Source organism: Phyllobates terribilis, unplaced genomic scaffold, assembly GCF_046119375.1.
Source record: "Phyllobates terribilis strain yellow unplaced genomic scaffold, ASM4611937v1 Scaffold_3__8_contigs__length_932513732, whole genome shotgun sequence".
Lineage (NCBI taxonomy): Eukaryota > Metazoa > Chordata > Amphibia > Anura > Dendrobatidae > Phyllobates > Phyllobates terribilis.
Window position 1 is genome coordinate 361,525,292 of NW_027362763.1, and position 25,253 is coordinate 361,550,544.

The window sequence follows — 25,253 nt, forward strand, 5'->3', positions numbered from 1 at the left end:
CTGTGCATGATATTCTCTGATAACGCAGTTTTATACTTGTGCCAGAGTTGTAGAGGATTGGATAAACCGCAAGTGCATATCAATATGGCAAACAGCTCTCTTATTTGCGCCGGGGAGCGACATAGCACGGCCTCTTCTAAGGTGGTATTCCAGTGGTTATCATCTTCCAACAACCCCATCTTCTCACACACCTGCAAGTTCTTGACCTTCAAATGTTTTTAAATCCGAGAAGTTGGTTGGACCCCTTATTACATTCAGCAGCATACGCAAGCAATAACATTCAAAATTGCTAACGTGCACAGTGTAAATGCGACCTAGAGCGTCTCCTGCCTTCACACCTGGCCAGCCATCGACAGGTGTTTCTTGTAAACGACGTTTCCATTGCTTCCGTGCCACATTCCAAGTATAGTAGCGAGGCACGTCAATGTAAAGTAATGTTTTTGCAAATATATCACTTTGGCACAACAGGAAAAATGCAGTTAGTGTAGTTTTAGGTGGTGCTTCTAATCTCTCTCTAAAATTATTTTCCGTAAAGTAAACCCTCTCGCCATTGGGTAAATGAATCGCGAGATGAGTGACGGTTGGGTGTCTCTCGTGCAGAGGCAGACCTAAGATCCGCCACGCTGCTTCGTTACTACTAACATATCGGCCGGCTCTAAAGGTCTGCACCTCATCTCTTGGGTCAATGTTAACATTCCCTTGCTGGCGGATGTTAAAAATAGCCTGGTCGCTACCCTTATTAATATATTTACAAATATATTTTATCGCCTGTACCGTATTACAGAACTCTACATTTAAATGAGAATTAAAATTTTTTGATAAGAGTGGAGAATATGGGACCACCCAGCTATTGTCCACCAATATTTCCTGTGTTCCTCTACGGGTTTTTATAATCGTCGTGCGTCCACCATTCTCTGGTGCTCTGCGCCTGTACAAAGGATAACCTTTGTCATTGGTTTGAGTATCTTTTAAAAGCTTCCTCGGATATTTTTTGGTACATTTTCCTTCCTTCATGCATGGCGATGAAGAATTGAATGTACCACATGGCCCGTGAATTATATTCTTTGTCACTGTATCATAGAGCTTTTGATCGGTTTCTGGGTTTGGTATCTCAGCACATATGATTTCGTCAATTTGGTTCGGATGCAATTTTTCCTTTAACCACAGCAGTAAGTGCACATGAGGCAAACCTCGCTTTTGCCACTCGATCGAGTACATGAAGCATTGCATATCACCAAATATGTTACCTTTTGTAAGTAGAGCTACCAACTTCTGTACTTTTATTCTAAATACTCGAGCTGTTAAGTCATGTCTTTCCGTTGAATTTTGACCAGCCATAAGCTCTTTGGTGATTTCTGGCCAAGCGGGGTTGCAAGTCATTGTAATAAATAAATCAGGCCTCCCATAATTACGTACGTATGTGAACGCATCTTGTGTGTATTCGTGTAGGTATCTCGGGCTATTTACAAATGATGACGGGAGAATCACCATCTGACCTAAGTTATTTGGATCCAAATCCGCATAATTTCTTATTGCATCTTGCAAGTGAATATAATTTTCTGCGCGCAGTTTTTTTTTATTTAAAGAAATTAACCTTAAGCGCTCACCTTCCATCTTTACATACATGTCGACCAGAAACTGATGAAGTAGGAGCCTACACTTAAGCATCAAATTAAAATCGCTGCGACGGACCATCAAGTGAAAGGCATAAAAATCTTTGCAGGACACCTTTTTGCTTGGCATTGCTTGTTTGGTAATTGGATTTATCTGAGGAATATCAATGCTGTACCCCTCTTGTCCTTTCCAAAAAATTATTGGGTACTCGAGAGCGTCATAGAATCTATGTGTATCGGGAACCCTAGTGAGCATGCCATCGCGCGGCTGCACAACGATGTCCCGAGACATAGTTTGTTCGCTACTAACTATTACAGCAGCTATTTCATTTGTAGTAGGGGCATTGAATCGTCTCTCATGTTGACCACGTGGTACACGGTCTGGGTGAATCACTACTTTGAAATGATCGTCATTGATCATTCTGTCTCTAGCCGTTTTAAATTCATGCACCAAAATGTTGTGGTCGTGAAGTACTCGTTGTAATTTTTTAACTATGTTTCTATCTACGCTTTGCACGCACTCAGTACGCCTGTTGATTTGTTCTTCTTCGTCACCTATGAAATAAACTTGTAAAAATTGTGGTTGCCAAATGGACGTAGGAATTAAAGAACCAATACGGTGGTATACTTGTCCTTGTATTGTAAAGGTCGGGCAAAACCCTGGCATTGAGACAATTTGATCTGCTCCAAAAGACGTCATATGAAAGCACATGTTGTATTTTCTTATATTATTTAGAAAAAGGCGAGATTCATCAGTTTCATTAGAGAAAAGCTCTTTTAAAGGTTGAACTGGCTCGTCTATATAAGGAAGAGCTACTTTCCCGCCCAAACAACACATACCTGCTGCTTCCTCTTTCCACTTAAGAGCTCCGCAATATTTGCAATCTATGGTCATTGCTTCTATTTTTATAAGCTTGTGAGTTTCATAATCAAGAGTCTCGTCATACTCAAATGCAGCTTTATTAAACAATATCCATGTATTTCTTGTAAATGTTTGACGTCGCTGTGCTGCCCTTTCAGCAACAGTGCGTCTGCGAGATTCGTCCATTTCATAAGTTTCAGTGGCTCTTTGGGACGCCATGTAAGTCGCTTGCTGCTGACGTCGAGCTTGGGACTGTTCTAGAGTTTCAGCAGCCCGTGGAGACGCCAGATACTCCGCATGCTGTTCACGTCGGGCTTGGGACTGTTCTTGAGTTTCAGCAGCCCGTTGAGATGCCAAAAACTCCGCATTCCGTTCACGTCGGGCTTGGGATTGTTCTGGAGTCTCTGCAGCTCTATGTGCCGCACAACGCACCGCCTGCTCATGCCTTCGTTGCTCGGCTCGTTGAGACGTCTCATCACGTCTAATTATTTTCATAGCTCGGGCTTTATTAGAGCTTTGCGAAATGTTAGACTTACGCTTTCGCGGCATTTTTATAAGTACTAATTACAAAATAGGTACTTAGTAAAGTTCAAACAAAATACTAAAACAATCTAATTAGTTATATTACGATCGCTGTACAGACGATATCAGTTGTATATGACTGGTCTATGAGGAGCAGCTGTGGCGCGGTTACCCATAGCAACCATTCCCAGTGCTCTGTGGGAGCTGAGAGCAGCCTGCTGGTGCTGTGGGTGACATGGTCTATGAGGAGCAGCTGTGGCGCGGTTACCCATAGCAACCATTCTCAGTGCTCTGTGGGAGCTGAGAGCAGCCTGCTGGTGCTGTGGGTGACATGGTCTATGAGGAGCAGCTGTGGCGCGGTTACCCATAGCAACCATTCCCTGTGCTCTGTGGGAGCTGAGCAGCCTGCTGGTGCTGTGGGTGACATCCTGCGCTGCACACACACAGGGCTGTGCTGCACACAGGAGGGGAGGACGCCATTTGTGTAGCGCTGCTGCCGGTGCTGTCAGGCTGCAGTGTGTGCATCCTCCATGGAGCCGCGCTCAGGTTACTGCCCCTCCCCGTGTGTGAGTTACTTCCCCTCCGCCCAGGTGAGGCGCTCGGAACTTTCCTGGCTGCAGCAGCTGGCGCAGGTGAGCGCATGTTCCCTAGTAACCTGTTCCTGACATATGGGCTGTTTTCTGTGTTTTTTTTATAAGTCTGAGAAAATGTCATAAATTATCCTTCTCCCTTCAGCTGTTTCCAGAGTGTAATGTATCAGGGCGAGCTCATGACTGACAGCTGCCAAAGTTTCTAGGAAATGTCAGTCCCTGGGGGTCGTGTGTGAACCCCCTGTGCCACACTTGTACCTGGCCACGGTATATGATCACCCCTGTATTCTGACTGTGGACAGGCGGCAACTGTGACCTCACTATACAATGATCCACTATGGGCAAATTATTGTATTATCAATCTCTTCTGACTGCTGTAAATCAGCCATTTAAATATCACCTGTGTATGTGTGTATATAACAGAGCTCTCAGAGGCCAAATTTTTTTCCGACTTAATTGACATGTATCGTTATATTACGACCAAAATTACATAAAATCATTACAAATTGTAGCCTATATGTTATTCCGATGTATAATCTATATTACTGTAAAGTTTCATGTAAATCTGTCCAGTAGTTTTTTCGTGAAAGAGTAACAAACATACATACAAACTTTCGCATTTATAATATTAGTAGGATGTCTCTTTTAGTGACTGTCTTCAAATAGAAAAAGTGATAAAACATTTACAGTATTTTTTATGTTTTGGCATTTTTTAATTGTTTATTTACATCCTTTAGCATTTGCTCAGTCTTTTTGAAACATTTTTTCTAAAAATAAGATTTTGTAAAAAAAATAGTTAAAGAGTGGAATAGAAAAAAAAGATATTCTGCTATTGGTTTTGATTTTACATTTACTGTGCTGTAATAAGGACATGTAACTTTACTCTGTGGGTCAGTATAGCTATACATAGTGATACTAAATTTATATAGTTTTTTTTTACCACTTTTAATACATAAAATAAATTAAAAACTTGGTCTAGGTTGCCATATTCTTACAGCCAGAACTTTTTTTCTGTATGAGAGCTTGTTAGTTTTGTGGATGAGCTTCATTTTTGTAAAAGGGGTTGTCCACTACTTTCACATTGATGCCCTATCACTTGCAGCCTCATCTTCCCTGCACACAGACACAGAACCTGTGAGTTAAATATTGCAGCACCTTGATTATTGCACCTGGAGCTTTAATCCTGTGATTCAAAGGCTAAATTCTTGGATTTTTTCCCCTTAATCTCTTTACCCCCGAGGGTGGTTTGCACATTAATGACCAGGCCAATTTTTACAATTCTGACCACTGTCACTTTATGAGGTAATTACTCTGGAACGCTTCAACGGATCCAACTGATTCTGAGATTGTTTTTTTGTGACATAAAATAGGGCATCAATGTATGATCAGCCGGGGTCCTGCACGCGGCACCCCCGCCGATCAGCTGTTATCGGGTGGCATCTGAGTGCAGTCTGATGTTTCCCATGCACCCATAGACTTGAATGAGTGTCTTATTGTTTCACAGTGAAATCTCAGCATGCTGAATTTTTTTCCACAGACAATTTCTGTCATTAAAAAAAAAAAGGTCATCAGCATTGCCTCATTGAATAACATTGGTACGAGTGATATCGGATAGCACTTGTCTGATTTATACGGTGGTGTGAGCGAGCCATTAGAGGCAAAAATGGAAAAAAATATAGCATTGAAAAGACTATGCAAATAAAGACATCAATGGAGTGATTTCACAAAACTCGTGTTTTACCAGGATTTTGCTGTAAAAAATGCTGCGGCTAAATGTTTTCTGTAAGTGAATATTCACTACGAGGGTCATGTTTTTATGCTTTTCATCAGGCCACGTGCCCACGTTCAGTATTTGGTCAGTATTGTACCTCAGTGTCTGTAAGCCAAAACCAGGAATCAGAGGAAAAGTATAATAGAAACAGTCACCACTTCTGTATTTATCACCCACTCCTGGTTTTGGCTTAGAAATACTGATGTAAATGACTTTCCAAACACTCGTGTGCACATGTACTAACACTTTTGTTGCGTTTTTGCTCTAGTAAAGGCTGTTTGGTTTCTCCACCATAAAAAATCGTGATTAACCAGAAACAATGAGCTCTATATTCTACTCAGGTCTGGGCAACTACATGTAGGAGTCTGGTGGCCACAGGCAGATAGTGTAAACTGGCCCACGGTAAATGCAGCCTTCAATTGGGGCTTTGCCCATAACGCTCAAATCTGTGAACGAGCCGGTTCCCTTGGTAACGGGCGCCGTGCGGGAAGAAAGGAAGTGACGTCGTGTGCCGGATCCGGAAGTGAATGTGAAGCAGCGTGGATGCGGCGGAGGAGTTCAGACTGTAGGTAGTAAGACGCGTGTTTCTCCAGCCGGCGCTCTGCTGTCCGCCATGTCTGCCCGGTCATCTGCAGTGCTGTATCTGCTGCTCGGGGAGATGTGCTGGAAGCCGCTAGTGTGAGATGAGCACGGCCGTCTGTGTCCTGTGCGGCGCCTAGTAAGGCCGTGTCTTCTGTCATGTAGACAGGCAGTCACCGTCTAGTGTAGTGTATGGGACACGTGACCCTGCTGATGGCTCTCTGGATCTATGAAGTCCCAGCAGTTAACGCTTTCCTGTGTCATCTATAGATAAATATATATACACACACATACACCTGAAATTGGAGTTACCATTGAGAAATCCACATGTAACTATGCCTGATCTCATCCCCTGTTTTTTTTTCTGCAGCTCTGTGTTCGCAATGTCAAGTGTTATAGCTGAAAGTTCACTTCTAAGGAATCTTAAAAGGATCATCCACCTTTTTCTTACACAGAGCCCATTGTGGTCTTAAAGGGGTTCTCCAGTGAAGATAAGTTGTCACCTATCTGAAGGATAGGTTATGACTTCTAGATCAGTGAGGGTTCCACCACTGTGCAGAAGGGGGCATTTTCATGTCCGTTAGATTGGAGTGGCAGTACACAATCTCCGCACCATTAATTATCTATGGGGCAACTGGGAAGAGTGAAGCGCTGCACGTAGCAGGCCAATAGGAAATCAGTGGAGCTGCGATCGAGCATATGCACTGCTACACCGGTCTAACAGGGATGAAAGTTCCCTGTTCCACCCAGCAGTCAACCTCCAATAGATAAGTGATAAATTGTAGGTATTGGAGAGCCCCTCTAATACAGCTGTATGCAAAAGTTGCATGTATGCAACATTATCTGGCTAATGACAGCCTATGGGCACGGTAAACATGTTGAGATAACATCTTTACATAGGTGAAATGTACAGGCGATATGTAATATAAACCTTATAAATGCAGCAGTATTGTTGCTCTGTGCAAGATTCATTTGACAAACATAAATAACAATGAATTCTGAAATAAAAAATTGTTATACCCTCTAACTCACACATGGGCAGATTGTGGTCCACATCCGAGCCTTTGGTTATTTCTGTCCAGTTCGCGGGCAGGAAATCAAATGTAATAGCGGTTCTGAGGCGCAGTGTGCACCTGATCAGGGTAGACATGTAGAGGCGCAGTATAGGTGCACATGTTATGTTGTATGCTGCACTCCTGTCTGCTGGAGCTCCACGCAGTCAGCCCAGCTCTGTGTGCCTGCGCAGAACTTAGTAAAAGTCCCTACAGTGCTACCTGAGCAAAAAGTGCTTAAACTCCCTGATGTCAGTGAATAAAATCTAGTAAAGGACCTGGTGGACGATCCATGGTAAGAAAGTATGTAAACTGATGTTTCATTATTTTGTCACCCCCAATAAAAGTGTGCATCTGGAACAGCATGAGGATCAGTGTTGAGAAACAAGTGTTGGGCCAGGTGAAAAGACATTTGGGCCTCATGATCTTATGGGGCCGTAAATTCCACAAATATTTTTTTTCTGCAAACATGAAAATAACTAAATGAGCAGTTATTTAACGCCCCCGCTATGGTGTATATTTAACGGCTGCTGCGGTGGCTTGCATGGGTAACATTTGTTGATTGGCTGGTACTGCTAATACACGATGGGGCTTATTGTATTATTATTGTATTCATTGTATTATTACCAGTATCAGCTAATCCAAACCAAAACTTTCTGCTTATTATAAAGCGTTAAAAAATAATATTGAGCAGAGTTAAGCTTAGTGGATTGATCCGGTCCTCCACAACAGTCCCAGTTTTCAACATCACCTCCTTTGGAAAATTAATTGCCCATATCTGCTATAATCTATATACTTTCTTAAAACAGACACTTGTAAAGTTGCCACTCAGCACTTTAGACTCATGCATAGCTTTATGCAGAGGTCTTAATAACACTTCTACACAGGTCTGTGATATCTGTAAATGCATACATGTGCACGTGAAACTGATTGTCGAGGAGATGATCAGGGCGGAGGCATGGAGCGGTACTTGAGTGTTTTGCTCAGTGGAGAGCTGTGTGCCTGCCCTCTGGCAGAATAGAATGATTCGTTCTGTTTACAACCGGACGCGCTGCATGGTGCACAGCTCTGCCGTGCTTTACACCAGGAGCCCTGTTTCCTCTTCAATTTATTAGCAGCAGTACTACAGAGCCGGTGACCATAGAGGATGCACTGGGAGATCAACAGCTCTCAGTTGTACGGCTGCTAATAAATCTGTCAGGGCACATTGAAGAGGTGATCAGTGAAGGAGGTATCTCTAGAAGAGGTGGAGGCTGCACATATTGAAGAAGCATCACGAATCTGGCCCTCACACCAGTTGACTCCTTGGGAGCACTGCTGTGCAGCTTCAGTTATATTGTTTTCCACACCTGTCTGCCACATCCATGAAGCCCGTGCTGTGCTACCTCACTTTGATGTTTTTTTCAATCATTCTCACTGGCGCTGCCAGAAGAACAGAGCTCGGCAGCCCTATATGGAAATAATGGAGCAGTGGAGTAGACATGGGCGCTCCATTCTAACGGAGATAAAAGTTCCCTATTCCTCCGATCGGTGCCGGTCCCAGCAGTTGGACCCCCCACCGATCAACAAGTTACCACTGATACTGTGGATTGATAACAAGGTTTTCAAGTAAAGAGTTATCTCCTTATGTTTGGAACATTGTTATTAGATAAAGTTATGTTTTCCCATTTACGTAGTGAGGTTTTAGCATTATCTATATGTAGTATGAATTAGCTACTGCACATTACGTACTCCTTGGATAAAAATACTCCTCAAAATCACTAAGAGGTGTATATTTCCTCTCTGTAAAAAATTGTAGTGCGACCTCAGCCTTCATGTAATTTTGAGCCTAAATGTAAGATTTTGTAAGAAAGGCATAAAAATTAATATTTTTGGCTAAAAATCGGACTCCAGCAGCACCTGAGACATATAACACCTCACACAATAACCATTCTAGATGTGTATAATACACATTCATCTGAACTATAGAGTTAAAATAACCACTATTCAGATGGCTGTAAACAGTCAAGTCACGAATTTAGCAAATGTCTTCAGTAGGTCGTCATTCTCTCATTTTTTAGTAGCAAAGAAGAACTGCCCTAAATGCCACGCATCTTTTTTCTTATTCGTAAAGGTGGTGATAATATGATTAAAGTTCCTGTATGTGAGAATGCATGCGAAGGCTGGATTCATCCATAGCTTTTTGTAGCACGATTTATTTATTTTTTTTGCTGGGAGGGGTTGTATTGATACCTTGAAAAACCAACAGGGGTACATTTTGTGGTCAGTGTATTGTCAAAGAACCCTTCTAAAGAGTGGGTTAAAATTTCACTTTTGTAAAATATAATTTAGACCTCTTTAATATGTTCCTTTTCTCCATGTGAGAAGATAGTCCTAGACTGATCTGTCTTATCTTTACTCTCAGAATACTATAAAATATGGCCGGAATCTTGTTTGAAGACATCTTTGATGTGAAGGATATTGACCCTGAAGGACGAAAGTTTGATCGAGGTAAATATTATACTGGGTTATGCAGTGTTCTTGTGTAATCTGCATTAAAGGGAATCTGACAGTTGACTCATCCCTACTATGCTGTCTATATGGGCATGCGCGTCATCGAAAGTTGAATAGAATGATTCTTTAATATCTGTTATCCAATGTTTTATTCCAGAGAAATCCATGTTTTTCTTAATATGTATATGAGCTATTAAAGGGGTTGTCTGGTCAAAACCGATAAGTCTGCAGTCACTCTGTGTGCCTGCAGACTTATGAATCCCCCCAGTGCATGCACTGTGTCCTGCGGGGATTCGCTGGTTTCATACCTGGTAACTGAGGGTATGTATGAATTATACATTTACCCCGGCCAGTGGGCATGGCCTCGCTCCATATACTTGTATAGAGCCAAGGCCACGGCGTGGCCTCTCTCAATACAAGTGTATGGAGAGCGAGGCCGTGCCCACTGACGGAGGGTATGTATAACTCATACATGCGCTGGGGGATTCATAAGTCTGCCGTCAGAGAGTGACTGCAGACTTACGGTTTTGACCGGACAACCCCTTTAAGGTCTATGGGCTGAACATAGATCTCCCGGAGACTCTATTTCCAGATTTTATTTTAAATGAAAGGGCGCATTACCAGTTTCTCAATACAGAGCTATGTGTGATAATAACTAACACAGTACAGCAGAGCTGAGCTTTGTTTCATAAACAAACACATCTGCAGCTCTCATCTCACAGTGCTGTCAGCTCTGCTGCCTGACAATAACACAATACACCAAAGTTGAACTTTGTCTCATTACAAACACATTTGCAGCAGAAACTTTCTCCTCACAGTACTGTCAGCTCTGCTGTACTGCCTTCCTCCCATAGTGACTGCCTGTGAGATGGAAGCTGAAAGACTATGAAAGGAGAGCTGCAGCTGCAAATGTTTGTAATCGGACAGTGTTCAGCTCTACTATACTGTTAGTTATCATACACTGCTCTGCAGAGAGATCAGGAGAGCAGAGAGCGGCCATCACACTGGTAACTGTCCCTTTTATTTAAAATAAGCTCTGGAGGCAGAATCTTACGGAGACCTGTGTCTGGCCAATAGATCTTAAAAGCTTATTTATATATTAAGAAAAATGTGGATTTTGTGGTGCACGCTGCTCATCACATGCTCCAGTTTCATATAGCACACATAGGCGCTGGAGCGCAATAAGGAAACAGACAAGGCAGCAGCCACCTGGCACCCATTGCTTTTTGAGACTCTCCCTCTAAGGGTCTCCTCCATTTTTGCTATAACAACGACAATGTGACAAAGACTCTGGTGGGGTCGTAACGTTTCGTTTTTTTGTCACAATTTTCTGCACCAAAAATAGATGTTTGCTTTCACAAATAAAAACTTTGCATCACTTCAATCTAAAGAGTGTGCAGTGAATTCTTTCCTGCCAGTTTCATATAGAGGTGTGTACCTTTTCATAAATTAGGAGCGTCTGACTCCAACATGACCCCTCATCAAGATTGGCGAGAAAATCGCTGCTCTTGATAAACCAGGTCCACAATGTTGGCTCCTTTGCACAATCAGACTTTATAATGGGTTCTTTAGCGTTGCTGGAAGAATGGAGGTGTAGGCAAAACTATTCTGCTATTAAAATAAATCATGTAAAACCCTTGTGTCCATGTATTTTCAGAAATAAGACATCTGAAAACATGCTATATTGATGTAATGTTGCATCAAAGTTAAATATTTTAAAGAAATGCTTACAAAATTACCACAATGTAGTTAATGGTCTAATCCAATTATAAGACACATCTCCTAAAAATAAAGGTTAAAAATATACAGTTATTGAATTTTACCCATGTCTTTGATTGCATGCACATATATTCACTAAAATGACCAAAAATGTCTGATGAAAAGTGGGTAAATGTTTAAAGGGGTATTCCCATCTCCAAGATTCTATCTCCAATATGTAGTAGGTGTAATAATAATAATAATATTAACAAATACCTCCAATTAGAAATGTAGCATAGTATTTTTGATTCGCTATGTCACTTACCTCATGTGCAGACAATACAGGACCTTAAGTATCCATGGTTACGACCACTAGCAGCTAGCTAACTAACTCACTTTATCAGAGGTCCTGCACATGAGGAAAGAGACATAGCCAATCAAAAATACTATACTACATTTCTAATTGTAGGTATTTGCTAATATTATTATTATTACACCTACTACATATTGGGATAGGATCTTGGAGATGGGAATACCCCTTTAAGTAACAAAGTTGTCAAATAGTCTGATTATGGAAGTATCAAAGTTAAAGGGCTTTTTTGATTAGGAGCAAAAAGGATCTGGTTGATGGAACAATTATTTACAAACTCTGTCCTAAAAGGTCTTCAACTGCTCCTAGAGGAATTCAATTTATCGCTTAACACTTTTTACCCATACCTACAAATCCGACATGCTCAAATCGGGTGTGATGGATCTTAGCATACAGCATCATCCCCTAATAGATACTTTTGATTCTATAGGTCATACAAAGGATTTAATTTCTACCATATACAAGTGCCTATTGTCATCCTAACTGAATTATCACCCTCTGACAGTTGAAGCTAAATGGGAGGGGATGTAGGCCCTATATCGATGGAGCAATTGAGAGAGATTCTAGAACTTCTCAAATTATCTCCGTGTGAGGCACAAAAGGCACTCTCAACTATATTTAATTCACAGAGTATACAGAACTCCAAGCTTTTTAGACCAGATAGGACATTTTGCATCATGGCGATATCCTAGGTGTGGGATTGATGAGGAACATCTGATGCATATGACGTGGGAGTGTAGACAGATAGGCCCATTTTGGAATGAGGTCATATCATTGATAGACAGGGTGTATGGAGTGACAATTGTTAACAGAATATGTATATGTATATTGGGAATATTTAAGGATGGAGTGGATCTCGACTTGCCCCTATTCATAGGTATCTCTCGTATCTTATTTCAAGCACGTAAACTTCTTGCATTTCACTGGTCAGACACACAACCTCCATCTATGGGAGAGCTACAATGGAAGATAAATAATATGATCTGGTTGGAAAGAGGATTCTAATCATAAACGTAACTATTCACAAATTCGAAAAGATATGGAGTCCATGGTTGGATACTCCAGGGCTGCCCATGAATCTTATAATTAGAGATATAATATTAATGAAGCTATCCATTTGTTAGTCACTTTTTTATCTTCTTCCCCCTTCTACGAATGTTGTACTCCGTTATTCTAGAACTGCTCTGAAAATGGTTCTTTCTGGAATGCTGGGATTTGGGTTTATGGTAGGTTAGGGAATTGAAGTTGAGATACTTTGTTCATGTTTTATACTATGGAATTACTATGTCATTTATGTTATTTGAAAGATGGAAAATTTGTATTTGGAGTTTTTCAATAAAAATTATTTGATTAAAAAAAAAAAGTCTGATTTATGTATAGGGGAAAAAAAAGCATTGGCTTCCCCTTGACTTTCCCCCAAAGTCACTGGAGGACATCAATGTTTGATCTGCCAGGGTCCCGCACGAGGCACCCCCTCCGATCATCTGTTATCGGTGGTGGCGGCCACCAGCCTAAAGTGCTTACCTGCGGAGCTTGGCCGTCCATCTGTAGTGGCCGCCGCGGGGTACTACACATCCGCCTCCCATTGAATTGAATAGGAGGCGGATGTGCAGTAAGAAGCGACGGCCAAGCTCCGCAGGTAAGCACTTCTGGCCGCCAGCAACGATAACAGCTGATCGGTCAGGTGTGGGACCCTGGCCGATCAAACGCTGATGAACAAGTAGTGGACAACTTCTTTAATATCAGGTCTTATATTCTCTGTAATCATGTAAAGTGACATAAATAATACCTCTCATGCAGTCAAATGATTAAAATTTATTTAACTTTTTTTTTCAGTTTCAAGACTACATTGTGAAAGTGAGTCCTTTAAGATGGATCTGATTCTTGATGTAAATATACAGATTTACCCTGTGGATCTGGGTAAGTTTGGATTGCTTTGCGTTATTTAACCCCTTCACCCCGAGCCATTTTTAGTTTTTTCCTCCCCTTCTTCCAAGAGCCACAAGTTTTTTATTTTTCAGTCAATATAGGGCTTTTTTTTGCGGGATGAGTTCTACTTTCAAATGACACTATTGATGTTACCATATATTATACTGGAAAACGGGGAAAAAAAATTCCAAGTTCGGTGATATTGCAAAAAAAAGTGTAATTCCACAATTTTTTTTATTTACTATGTTCACAATATGGTAAAACTGACCTGGCAATATGATTCAACAGGTCAGTACGAGTGCGCAGATGCCAAACATGTATAGTTTATTTTTTTATTTAAGTGGTGGAAAACAAAAAATCGGAAATTTGTATTAAAACATTTTTTTGCTTTTGTCACCATTTTCCAGGATCTGGGGCTGGGTAATGGCTTATTTTTTGCTCCCTGAGCTGATGTTTTTTACTGATACTATTTTGGGATAGATACAACGTTGTAATTGCCTTGTACCGCAATGCTGCGGCAGCCCCAAAAAATGTAATTCTGGCTTTTCTTTTTGTATTTTCGTCCTTTACTGATTTCACCGCATTTGAAATTTATATCCCGTTTTCCAGTACACTATATGGTAAAATCAGTGGTTGTGTTCAAAAGTACAACTTGTCCCCCCAAAAACAACCCACGAGCATATTGATGGAAAAATAAAAAAGTTATGGCTCTGGGAAGCAGGGGAGCAACAAATGAAAAACAGAAAATCCCAAGGTCGTGAAGGGGTTAAAGGGGTTGAGTAAAAAATAGAGCACATTTATTTATTTTTTATAGTCAAATTAATGGCTCGCCAGAGGTAGCCTGACTGCCATTAGGTACCGAGATGAGATCCTCAGACCCCTTGTGAGACCATATGCTGGTGCGGTTGGCCCTGGGTTCCTCCTAATGCAGGACAATGCCAGACCTCATGTGGCTGGAGTGTGTCAGCAGTTCCTGCAAGATGAAGGCATTGAAGCTATGGACTGGCCCGCCCGTTCCCCAGTCCTGAATCTGATTGAGCACATCTGGGACATCATGTCTCGCTCCATCCACCAACGTCACATTGCACCACAGACTGTCCAGGAGTTGGCGGATGCTTTAGTCCAGGTCTGGAAGGAGATCCCAAAGAAGACCATCCGCAACCTCATCAGGAGCATGCCCAGGCCTTGTAGGGAGGTCATACAGGCACGTGGAGGCCACACACAATACTGAGCCTCATTTTGACTTGTTTTAAGGACATTACATCAAAGTTGGATCAGCCTGTAGTGTGTTTTTCCACTTTAATTTTGAGGGTGACTCCAAATCCAGGCCTCCATTGTCTAATAAATTTGATTTTCATTGATGATTTTTGTGTGATTTTGTTGTCAGCATATTCAACTTTGTACAGAGCAAAGAATTCAATGAGAATATTTCATTCAGATCTAGGATGTGTTATTTGAGTGTTCCCTCTAAAATTATATATATATATATATATATATATATATATATATATATATATATATATATATATATATATATATATATATATATTACAGTACAGACCAAACATTTGGACACACCTTCTCATTTAAAGATTTTTCTGTATTTTCATGGCTTTGAAAATTGTACATTCACGTGGAAGGCATCAAAACTATGAATTAACACATGTGGAATTATATACTTCACAAAAAAGTGTGAAACAACTGAAAATATGTCTTATATTCTAGGTTCTTCAAAGTAGCCACCTTTTGCTTTGATGACTGCTTTGCACACTCTTGGCATTCTCTTGATGAGCTTCAAAAGGTAGTCACTGGAAATGGTCTTCCAACAATCTTGAAGGAGTTCCCAGAGATGCTTAGCACTTGCTGGCCCTTTTGCCTTCACTCTGCGGTCCAGCTCACCCCAAACCATCTCGATTGGGTTCAGGTCTGGTGACTGTGGAGGCCAGGTCATCTGGCATAGCACCCCATCACTCTCCTTCTTGGTCAAATAGCCCTTACACAGCCTGGAGGTGTGTTTGGGGTCATTGTCCTGTTGAAAAATAAATGATGGTCCAACTAAACGCAAACCGGATGGAATAGCATGCCGCTGCAAGATGCTGTGGTAGCCATGCTTGTTCAGTATGCCTTCAATTTTGAATAAATCCCCAACAGTGTCACCAGCAAAGCACCCCCACACCTCCTCCTCCATGCTTCACGGTGGGAACCAGGCATGTAGAGTCTATCCGTTCACCTTTTCTGCGTCACACAAAGACACGGTGTTTGGAACCAAAGATCTCAAATTTGGACTCATCAGACCAAAGCACAGATTTCCACTGGTCTAATGTCCATTCCTTGTGTTCTTTAGCCCAAACAAATCTCTTCTGCTTGTTGCCTGTCCTTAGCAGTGGTTTCCTAGCAGCTATTTTACCCTGAAGGCCTGCTGCACAAAGTCTCTTAACAGTTGTTGTAGAGATGTGTCTGCTGCTAGAACTCTGTGTGGCACTGACCTGGTCTCTAATCTGAGCTGCTGTTAACCTGTGATTTCTGAGGCTGGTGACTCGGATAAACTTATCCTCAGAAGCAAAGGTGACTCTTGGTCTTCCTTTCCTGGGGCATTCCTCATGTGAGCCAGTTTCTTTGCAGCGCTTGATGGTTTTTGCAACTGCACTTGGGGACACATTCAAAGTTTTCCCAATTTTTCGCACTGACTGACCTTCATTTCTTAAAGTAATGATGGCCACTCGTTTTTCTTTACTTAGCTGCTTTTTTCTTGCCATAATACAAATTCTAACAGTCTATTCAGTAGGACTATCAGCTGTGTATCCACCAGACTTCTGCACAACGCAACTGATGGTCCCAACTCCATTTATAAGGCAAGAAATCCCACTTACTAAACCTGACAGGGCACACCTGTGAAGTGAAAACCATTTCCGGTGACTACCTCTTGAAGCTCATCAAGAGAATGCCAAGAGTGTGCAAAGCAGTCATCAAAGCAAAAGGTGGCTACTTTGAAGAACCTAGAATATAAGACATATTTTCAGTTGTTTCACACTTTTTTGTGAAGTATATAATTCCACATGTGTTAATTCATAGTTTTGATGCCTTCAGTGTGAATGTACAATTTTCATAGTCATGAAAATACAGAAAAATCTTTAAATGAGAAGGTGTGTCCAAACTTTTGGTCTGTACTGTATATGTGTGTATATATATATATATATATATATATAATTCATTTTTATACATGGCACATCTTTTCTTTTAGGTGATAAATTCCGTTTGGTTATTGCTAATACCCTATATGAGGATGGGACACTTGATGATGGCGAATACAATCCTAATGACGACCGTCCTTCCAGGTGCCTATATTTTACAGCTGTGGTGAAGATGGGTAACCTTCGGGATCCTTTAATCCATGTCTGTCCGCTGATATATTTTGTGTTCTTTATAGAGCTGACCAGTTTGAATACGTTATGTATGGAAAAGTATATCGGATAGAAGGAGACGAAACCTCCACTGAAGCTGCCACTCGCTTGTAAGGAATCCTCTTCCTATTCTCAGCCTTTTGTACTTTCATACCTTCCATAGCTCCATATTTAGAATGTTGCATAAAATAAATGTTTTTATTTTTTTTTCTTTTATAGGTCGGCATATGTGTCATACGGTGGTTTGCTAATGAGACTACAGGGTGACGCTAATAATCTACATGGGTTTGAGGTTGATTCCCGCATTTACCTTATGATGAAGAAATTAGCCTTCTGATCCGGATATATAGGAGGAGTTGTTACTGCTTAGTATTGTGCTCCAATATTATCTCTACAATCTAGGCTCCAATAAGAGGAAGCAACTTTCCTACCGTGTATATTTTATGTTTGTATTTAATTAAAATATATTTTTTTAATGTTTGCTATTTTGTGGCAAGAAATTGTTTCTTTGTTATAAATAAATTGTGACCAGTACAGCGATCTTTCCAATGTGAATTTGGACCGTGAACCTCTTGCTAGCAGCAGGTTATTTCGGACACTGCCCAGACGTGGAAACATTTTATTCAAGAAAAAAAACTTTTTAAAGTAATTTTAAACACCTAACTTTATTAACATCACATGACAGACACTACTTCACTGTGTACTCATTATTAAGACTAATGGATTCTTTGTGGTCAGTCCTCCACTTGAAGTGTATAGTATTACTAACACGGGACATCTATAAATTAAAGCCATGTTTTTATTATACTTCAGGTTTACAAAGGTTTTTTTCACCTTCAAAAAATGATGGCCTCAAATACTTGTATAGATATAAAACAATACAGTAGGTACTAAACTGCCTCTCCGCCGTTGTTTAGGTCTCTGTGTATTGGCTGCAGCGGTGATGTCACGACTACAGTTTACATCACCGCTGCAGTCAATCACTGAGTTCAGTGGCTCTGCTATCTGTTGTTTCAGGCTGAACAAAGGTGGACTGTCCTGTTATTTAAATTGTCTACAATATACCTGTCCCAAAAATAATCCTTTTATTTCATGTATGTGAATGAGAACTTCTGCAATTAATAACAGATGTGATAACACTTCAGAGGAATTAAGGGTATGTTCACATGGGATAGACATGTTGTGGGTTTTCTATTCTGAAAATCTGTCACACTTTACTGGTACTGTAATATGTATCAGAATTTATGAAAACCTTTTGTGTCAAAATAATTTGACTGGCATAAAGGTGAGTTAATGTTTGTAGGAGCCACATTTACACAGTACGATTGTGATGGCAATATCTGGATCTTCCATGGTTCTTTTGAACCATACATAGACCACTATACTGGACAACTTGGGTAAATGCAGTGCAGAGGCTAAAATGTGCAAGTGTTAGCTCCATGTGACAGCTTTTCTAACCTTGGTCTCAAGCACACAGAAGTGATGTTGGGGAGTCCGTTTTTTTTGCCATAGTTTGTATGTACGGTATATCTTGACATACCATGAAGTCAAAGATGGGGATTATATGCTTCCTGTGTTTTGGATTGTCTTGTGAACCTGTTTTTATTAGCTGATCAATGGGCTGAGGTTTTAAGATTTCTTATACATACACTTGCTTGGCCATACAAAGAACAGACAGAGTGAAATGAAGTCCCTGAGAGGCAAGTGATTTGCCCCCTCACCCCCCCAATCCTGGTGTGCATGGCACCCCTCACCCCCCCCCAAATCCTGGTGTGCATGGCACCCCTCACCACCCCCCCAAATCCTGGTGTGCATGGCACCCCTCACCACCCCCCCAATCATGGTGTGCATGGCCTCCTCATCCCCCAATCCTGGTATGCATGCCCCCCCCCCATCCCTGCACACACAAAAAAAACACTTATACTCACCTTCCTTCCTCCCCTCTGCTCCAGCGCTGCTGTGTTCTATCTGCCAGCAGCTCATGTCAGCATCTGAGCAGCGCATGGTGTGACAGCCATGCGCTACTCAGACACTGATTGTGAGCTGCTGCTGCCGGCACAGTCACTCCTCCCCACGCCGGGACTGTGGGCGTGAGAGGAGTGAATATGCATTCTCTTTAGTAGCGGGCACTGTCAGCAGGAGCCGCAGCTCAGCACTCCTCCGTGCCCGCTACTGAAGAGAAATGAATATTCCCTCTTCTCAGAGAAATGAATATTCCCTCTTCTCAGAGAAATGAATATTCCCTCTTCTCAGAGAAACGAATATTCCCTCTTCTCAGAGAAATGAATATTCCCTCTTCTCAGAGAAATGAATATTCCCTCTTCTCAGAGAAACGAATATTCCCTCTTCTCAGAGAAATGAATATTCCCTCTTCTCAGAGAAATGAATATTCCCTCTTCTCAGAGAAATGAATATTCCCTCTTCTCAGAGAAATTAATATTCCCTCTTCTCAGAGAAACGAATATTCCCTCTTCTCAGAGAAACGAATATTCCCTCTTCTCAGAGAAACGAATATTCCCTCTTCTCAGAGAAATGAATATTCCCTCTTCTCCATGGGAGTGGAGAAGAGGGAATATTCATTTCTCTTTAGCAGCGGGCACATGTGGTAGCTGCTCCACCACTGCAACCCCCCCCCCCTCCTCCACAACTCGCTCCACCACTATCCACCAACGGAATTGCCATATACTCTGGTATATACCCGAGTATAAGCCGAGGGGAGCTTTTTTTCAGCACAAAAAGTGTGCTGAAAAACTCTGCTTATACTCGAGTATATACGGTAATAACAAAAGGGTCCAAAATGATAAGTCTGCAGTCATTCTGTGTCACTGCAGAATTGTGAATCCCCCAGCGCATGCACTGTGCACTGCGGGGCGTAGCCGATTTCTGAGCTGGGATCGGAGGATATGTATGCGTTATACATACTCCCGGCCAGAGCCTGACTAGTGGGCGTGGCCTCGGTCCATACACTTGTATGGAGCGAGGCCGTGCCTATTAGGGTATGTGTGTATGTTCTTGGCAGTCAAAAACGCTTGCGGATTTTACATGCTTTTTTGCAGCGTTTTCACATGCTTATTTGACTTGCGGTTTTCAAATGCATTGGGACCTCAAATCCGCATGCAGAAACGCACAAATAATGGACATGCTGCGGATTTTTCCGCAAGGAAATTCCGCAGCATGGGCACAAAACATGCAGATTTTCATTGGGGATCATGGAGCACGGATTACCAAGCGTTTACGCTGCGGAAAATCCGCATCAAAAACGCTTGAAAAACGCATAGTGGGCACACAGCCTTAGTCAGGCTCTGGCCTGGAGTATGCATGACGCATACGTACCCGCCAGTCCCGGCAAATCCTCACAGCGCACAGTGTGTGCGCTGGGTGACTTAAGTCTGCCGTCACACTTTAACATCACTCCTCTTAACTATTGAATAACAACGCTAACCATGTACAATATAAAGAAAAAAAAATTCATGGTATGTGGAGCTGAAAAAAAAAAGGTTATTTTTTCCCATGTTTTCTCTCTCTGCAACAGTTGACTGGCTTATGGGAAAATGAATCCTTGTCCTGGAAACCTGTAATCTTTACACATTTGCAGTTTCATTCTTCCTATTCATTTCAGCAGTGGGAAAAACAAACTACAGTTTAGCCTCCCTGAAATACTAAAATGAAGTGTAAGATGATCAGCAGTGTTTCCACGTGAAGAAGTCAAATACAGGTTATACTACAAAAGATAAACCTCCTCCTGACATACAATAGGAATCAGACTTCACTATGAGAGACTGCTGTCAAAGAGGCACTATCTGTCATTATACATCGTTTAAAGGCAGTCTGCTCGCACAGAATGACTGTTCAAACCAAGCACAGGTGCTCATTGCACCCTTGGTGTGGCCAAACATCTTAAGTGCCCCTTCACGCCTACTTGTTTTCCCAAATATCTCCATTTCCATCTTCTTCGATTAACAGCTCTAGCTTTACAGTGCTAAGGAAGGAGGGAGATTGATGAAAAAAAGTAGAAGGAAGGTGTACTTAAATGTTTGGCCCTGCCAAAGATGCACCGATCATCTGTACTTGGTTTGAACAGTCATTCTGTGCTGACAGGCTCTTTTTAAAGGGGTTGTCCACTACTAGGACAACCATTTCTTAACATGAAGAGGAAGTCCGGGATCAGCTGCAGCCCTGGCTTCCTCTTCATGTTCAGTTTGTCCGAAGGCGGGGACAGTGACGCCAGCGTTGATTCGGCGTCGGGCATCATGTGTCATTCCATCGCATCACTGGCCCGGGACTGCGAGCGCTGACAGCGCTGGAACGGAGTTGGCACGGGAGGGGAGTATAGGTTTTTTATTTTATTGGTGACGAACAATTAGTTAAAGAAGGGGTTGTCCTAGTAGTGGACAACCCCTTTAATGACCAGAGTATAGTAATTGAACTCATAGTAAGCTCTAATAAACTCTTTGGGATGGGTGACATAATGTTGCGATTGACTACGTTGCTGAAATTAGTGTAAGGCCTTTTCCAAACGACTTTTGGAAATACCTTCCCTTGTACATCTGTTTTGATCAAATTTTCTCAAGGAATGTGTCCCCTCTCTCTAAGCTGATAACCTGCTGATAAAAAAGACATACTGGAAATGCATCTAGTGAAAGTCATTTGAGATGGACCTTAGCAGCGTTTTATACACTCAACATTGAAATTGCAACACAAAGGTAAAGTCGTGGAATTATGGAAATCACAGGATCGATAAGTATGTCAATGATATGTTATGAAAAATTGAAAGAAATTTCAAAACATATGGATTTATTTAGTATTGACTATAATTGCCACAAAAAAATACACCCACTTACATGCCTTGGCATGTTATCAATGATGTTTTTGATTGAGCAATTTTCTGTCATGCTAAATGCACTTGAGCATTCCAATCATAAATATCCGCCATGGGCAATTGATGTCCCAGATGTGTCAATGGGACACAAGTCTGTAGATGATCCAGGTCACTGTAGCACGTTTAGGCCATGCAGGCTACTCACAGTAGCACGAATAGCATACAGCCTGACATTCTATTGAAAAATTGGTGTACCACTGGTTACACAACCAAATCAATGTAAAGCTTATATTCTCTCATGTGAGAGAATTGGGCCAGAATTGATCAGAGTGTAATCCGATTCTCTTGAATGAGAAGAAGATGGAAAAAAAATGCCTCCATCTTCTCCATTCTGTCAGTCCGTGAAAATAGTACTGCACTCAGATGTTTTCCACGGACTTATTGACTTGCGTGGCCGAGTGCGATCTGAATATTGGATGCAAATCATGCATGCTGCGATTTTTTTCATTGGGTAGACTGTGTCTGAAGAAAAAGTCTGACGTGTAGGGCCCCATAACATTGCGATCCCATGTTTTGTCGGATCACACTCAGACAGAAAATACCTGGGATGAAGACTAGAGGGGCCCGGTTACCTATCGCACATGCCACCCTCCACCATAATCTCAGGAGTAGAACCATTGTAGCAAAACCACATGAAGGCCTCTTCATGGTGTTTCTCACGTGGTCTCCAGATGAATACCGTAATCTGGAATGAATGTCTAACCTCTTCAGCGATGATACCCGCTTTTGTCTTGGATGTAGTGATAGCCGAAAATTGGTCTGGAGCTCTTGTGGTCAGTGCCATAAAGAGAACTTCGAAACACCAGTCCTTCTGGGATTATGGCGTAGGGTGGTATATGGTAGCCGTACCACTCTAGTCTTCATTCCAGGTACACTACCAGTTTGACATTGCACTGATTTGGTCATGGAACAAGTGGTATGGCGATTTCTCCAAAGTGTCCCTTCAGCTGTTTTTCAACATGAAGCCGTGCTACTGTGAGCTGCCTATGAGGCCTGATTAAGCAAGCTACCTTAGCTTGCAACATCTCAAGAGATTCTGCATGCTAAGGTAGCATTGAGCACATCCTGGATGTCATTGGTCAGCAACTGCAAAGACAGCACCCAGCAGCCGATATTGGATGAGTCACTTGTCTAACTGCATTCAGCAAGACTACATCCACAAAAGATCTGTAGGTAGTTCTCCAAGATGTTTGGAACAACCTCCCTGTTGAGTCACTTCAAAAATAGTGTGCAAGTGTAACTAGAAGAATTGATGCTTTGTTGTAGCTTTGAAGGCAAAGGGCGACCACACCAAACATTGATTTGATTTAGATTTCCGTTTTATCCATTCACTTTGCATTATGTTAATTTATAAAAATAAACTATTAACACACTTATTTTTCAAATGTTTTTTTCTTTGCAGCATTTTTTTCCTCATTTGCGTAAAACTTTAGCACACACGTGTATAAGCTCTAAACATTTCTTCTTTCAGGGTGTGCTTCTACAAATATTTTCTAAAATAACACACTTTGTATGAGAAGATTTGTATTGGTATAGTTTAGAAGGTGGAAATGTAAAGCCCATAATTAAAGGTTTTGTGTGTTGGCCAAAGTTACTGCTAGTAAATCATTCCTACGGTAGCTTACTTAGAGAATCAACCAGCATAACCTGTCTAGAATTGTACCGTATCTATCGTTACCAGCCTTTAGTCTAGTTATCAACTGTTTTGACCAAAAAAAATTTAATAGGTCTTGTTAGGTCTTGTGACTTTTAGCTAGTGTTTTTTGTATGACAGACAGAACAGTGAGGAAAGATTTTTGATACAACACGCTGCATAGTCCAGGTCTAGGAGGAGATCCCACAGGAGACCACCCGCAACCTCATCAGGAGCATGCCCAGGCATTGTAGGGAGGTCATACAGGCACGTGGAGGCCACACACAATACTGAGCCTCATTTTGACTTGTTTTAAGGACATTACATCAAAGTTGGATCAGTCTGTAGTGTGTTTTTCCACTTTAATTTTGGTGGTGACTCCAAATTCAGGCCTCCATTGGTTAATAAATTTGATTTCCATTGATGATTTTTGTGTGATTTTGTTGTCAGCACATTCAACTTTGTACTGAACAAAGTATTCAATGAGAATATTTCATTCAGATTTAGGATGTTTTATTGGAGTGTTCCCTTTATTTTTTGAGCAGTGTATATTAATACTGAGCAGCATTAATTTAAACCTATTGGTTTGGCCCTCCACAACAGTCATGGTCTCTCATGTGGCCCCCTCGGGAAAATGAATTGCCCACCCTTGCCCTTAAGTGTTGCTTTTCAAATACCAAAAGTCTGGCATCCAGATTTCACCTGTAAAAATCTGTAAGGACACCCGGGAAAGATATGCAGATACCGTAGTAGTAATGATATCTTCAATAAACATTGTATAAATAAGCCACTTAAAACTAGTATTTAACACTGAAATGCTTACGTGAAAATCTCTTTTTCATCTTGAACAAACAGTGTTATCAGTTCATTCACCTGTATACTAAACAATAAAGAATCCAAGATTTTAGATTTTGTATTGTTAATGTGTAACTAGAGCCTTTTTCATAGCGCTAATAACAAGTAAAATATGTTTAGTATAGATACAAGTAATAACAGTAAAATATCACAAAAAAAGTTTAAACCAACAGTCTATTTCTGTACTGGCAAATCATAATAAAGTAGAAATATCATCTTCCTCATTCCTGAGGTTTGAGATCATTATAGAGCAAAAAACTTTTCTAGACGCTCCACTCCCATTAAGTAATGGTAAATGGAATTACAATACATCAATGGTAAGAGCAATCTTTTCTGAAATAACAAATAAGGGATTTTCTTTGAAAGAACAGTTTTTAAAACCAACAATTGAGGGTTAAAATAACATTAGGTCCACCTGTCTGCATTAATCATCCAAGGGAAATTACATTTAGGCTCAGTGATCTCAGAGTCTACTCTTATAAAAGACTTTAGGCTTTGATTAGACAATGACTTTGGCTATGAAGACAAAAATTGTGCGGTGCTATTGCTATCACAGTGGTATGCCGGTGAATGGGATTGCATTTCAATCCCTAGGGTACCGCATTTCAAATTTTTGTAACTTGCGTGTCGCAGTACCCTCATCCTCATACTCGCACTGTGACCCCATACACCTGCATGTTAGCAGTGGCAAAGAGCGATCTTTGGCTGCGTGACTTGTGTCGTAGCCAAATTCACAATCTAGTATGTGTATTATTGTTGCGGTCAGACAAAAACACAAATAGAAGTAAAGAGAACTGGGGTCGGGAAGCTGCACATATAAAGCCAATTGTCACGGATGACACTGGGGGCGTAACGCAGATCCCACCGCTGTCAACAGTTTATCAGGGGATGCAACTCTGCTGCCTCTAATCGTCAGGGCAATTACACGATTGACTGATGACTGACGGACGTGCCCACAGCTGTTTCCACTACTAGGCCAGTTATTGGGGAACTCACAGCGTATGGT

General features: G+C 41.3%; 1 protein-coding gene across 3 annotated transcripts; it reads left to right on the forward strand.

The window, feature by feature from the left end:
- The first annotated feature begins 5,817 nt into the window (after positions 1–5,817).
- POLR2H (RNA polymerase II, I and III subunit H) lies at positions 5,818–17,361 on the forward strand. 3 transcript variants are annotated; one of them, XM_073675350.1, is made up of 6 exons: positions 5,818–5,923; positions 9,394–9,479; positions 13,387–13,470; positions 16,721–16,814; positions 16,907–16,990; positions 17,100–17,361. In XM_073675350.1, exons 2-6 carry the CDS (start codon positions 9,407–9,409, stop codon positions 17,215–17,217), a joined length of 453 nt encoding a protein of 150 aa, XP_073531451.1. In that variant the 5' UTR covers positions 5,818–5,923; positions 9,394–9,406; the 3' UTR covers positions 17,218–17,361. The 3 variants fall into 3 exon arrangements, with proteins under 3 accessions (XP_073531451.1, XP_073531452.1, XP_073531453.1); XM_073675351.1 differs by having other exon boundaries at positions 5,846–5,927; XM_073675352.1 differs by lacking the exon at positions 5,818–5,923 and adding an exon at positions 6,021–7,284.
- Positions 17,362–25,253: the final 7,892 nt, after the last annotated feature.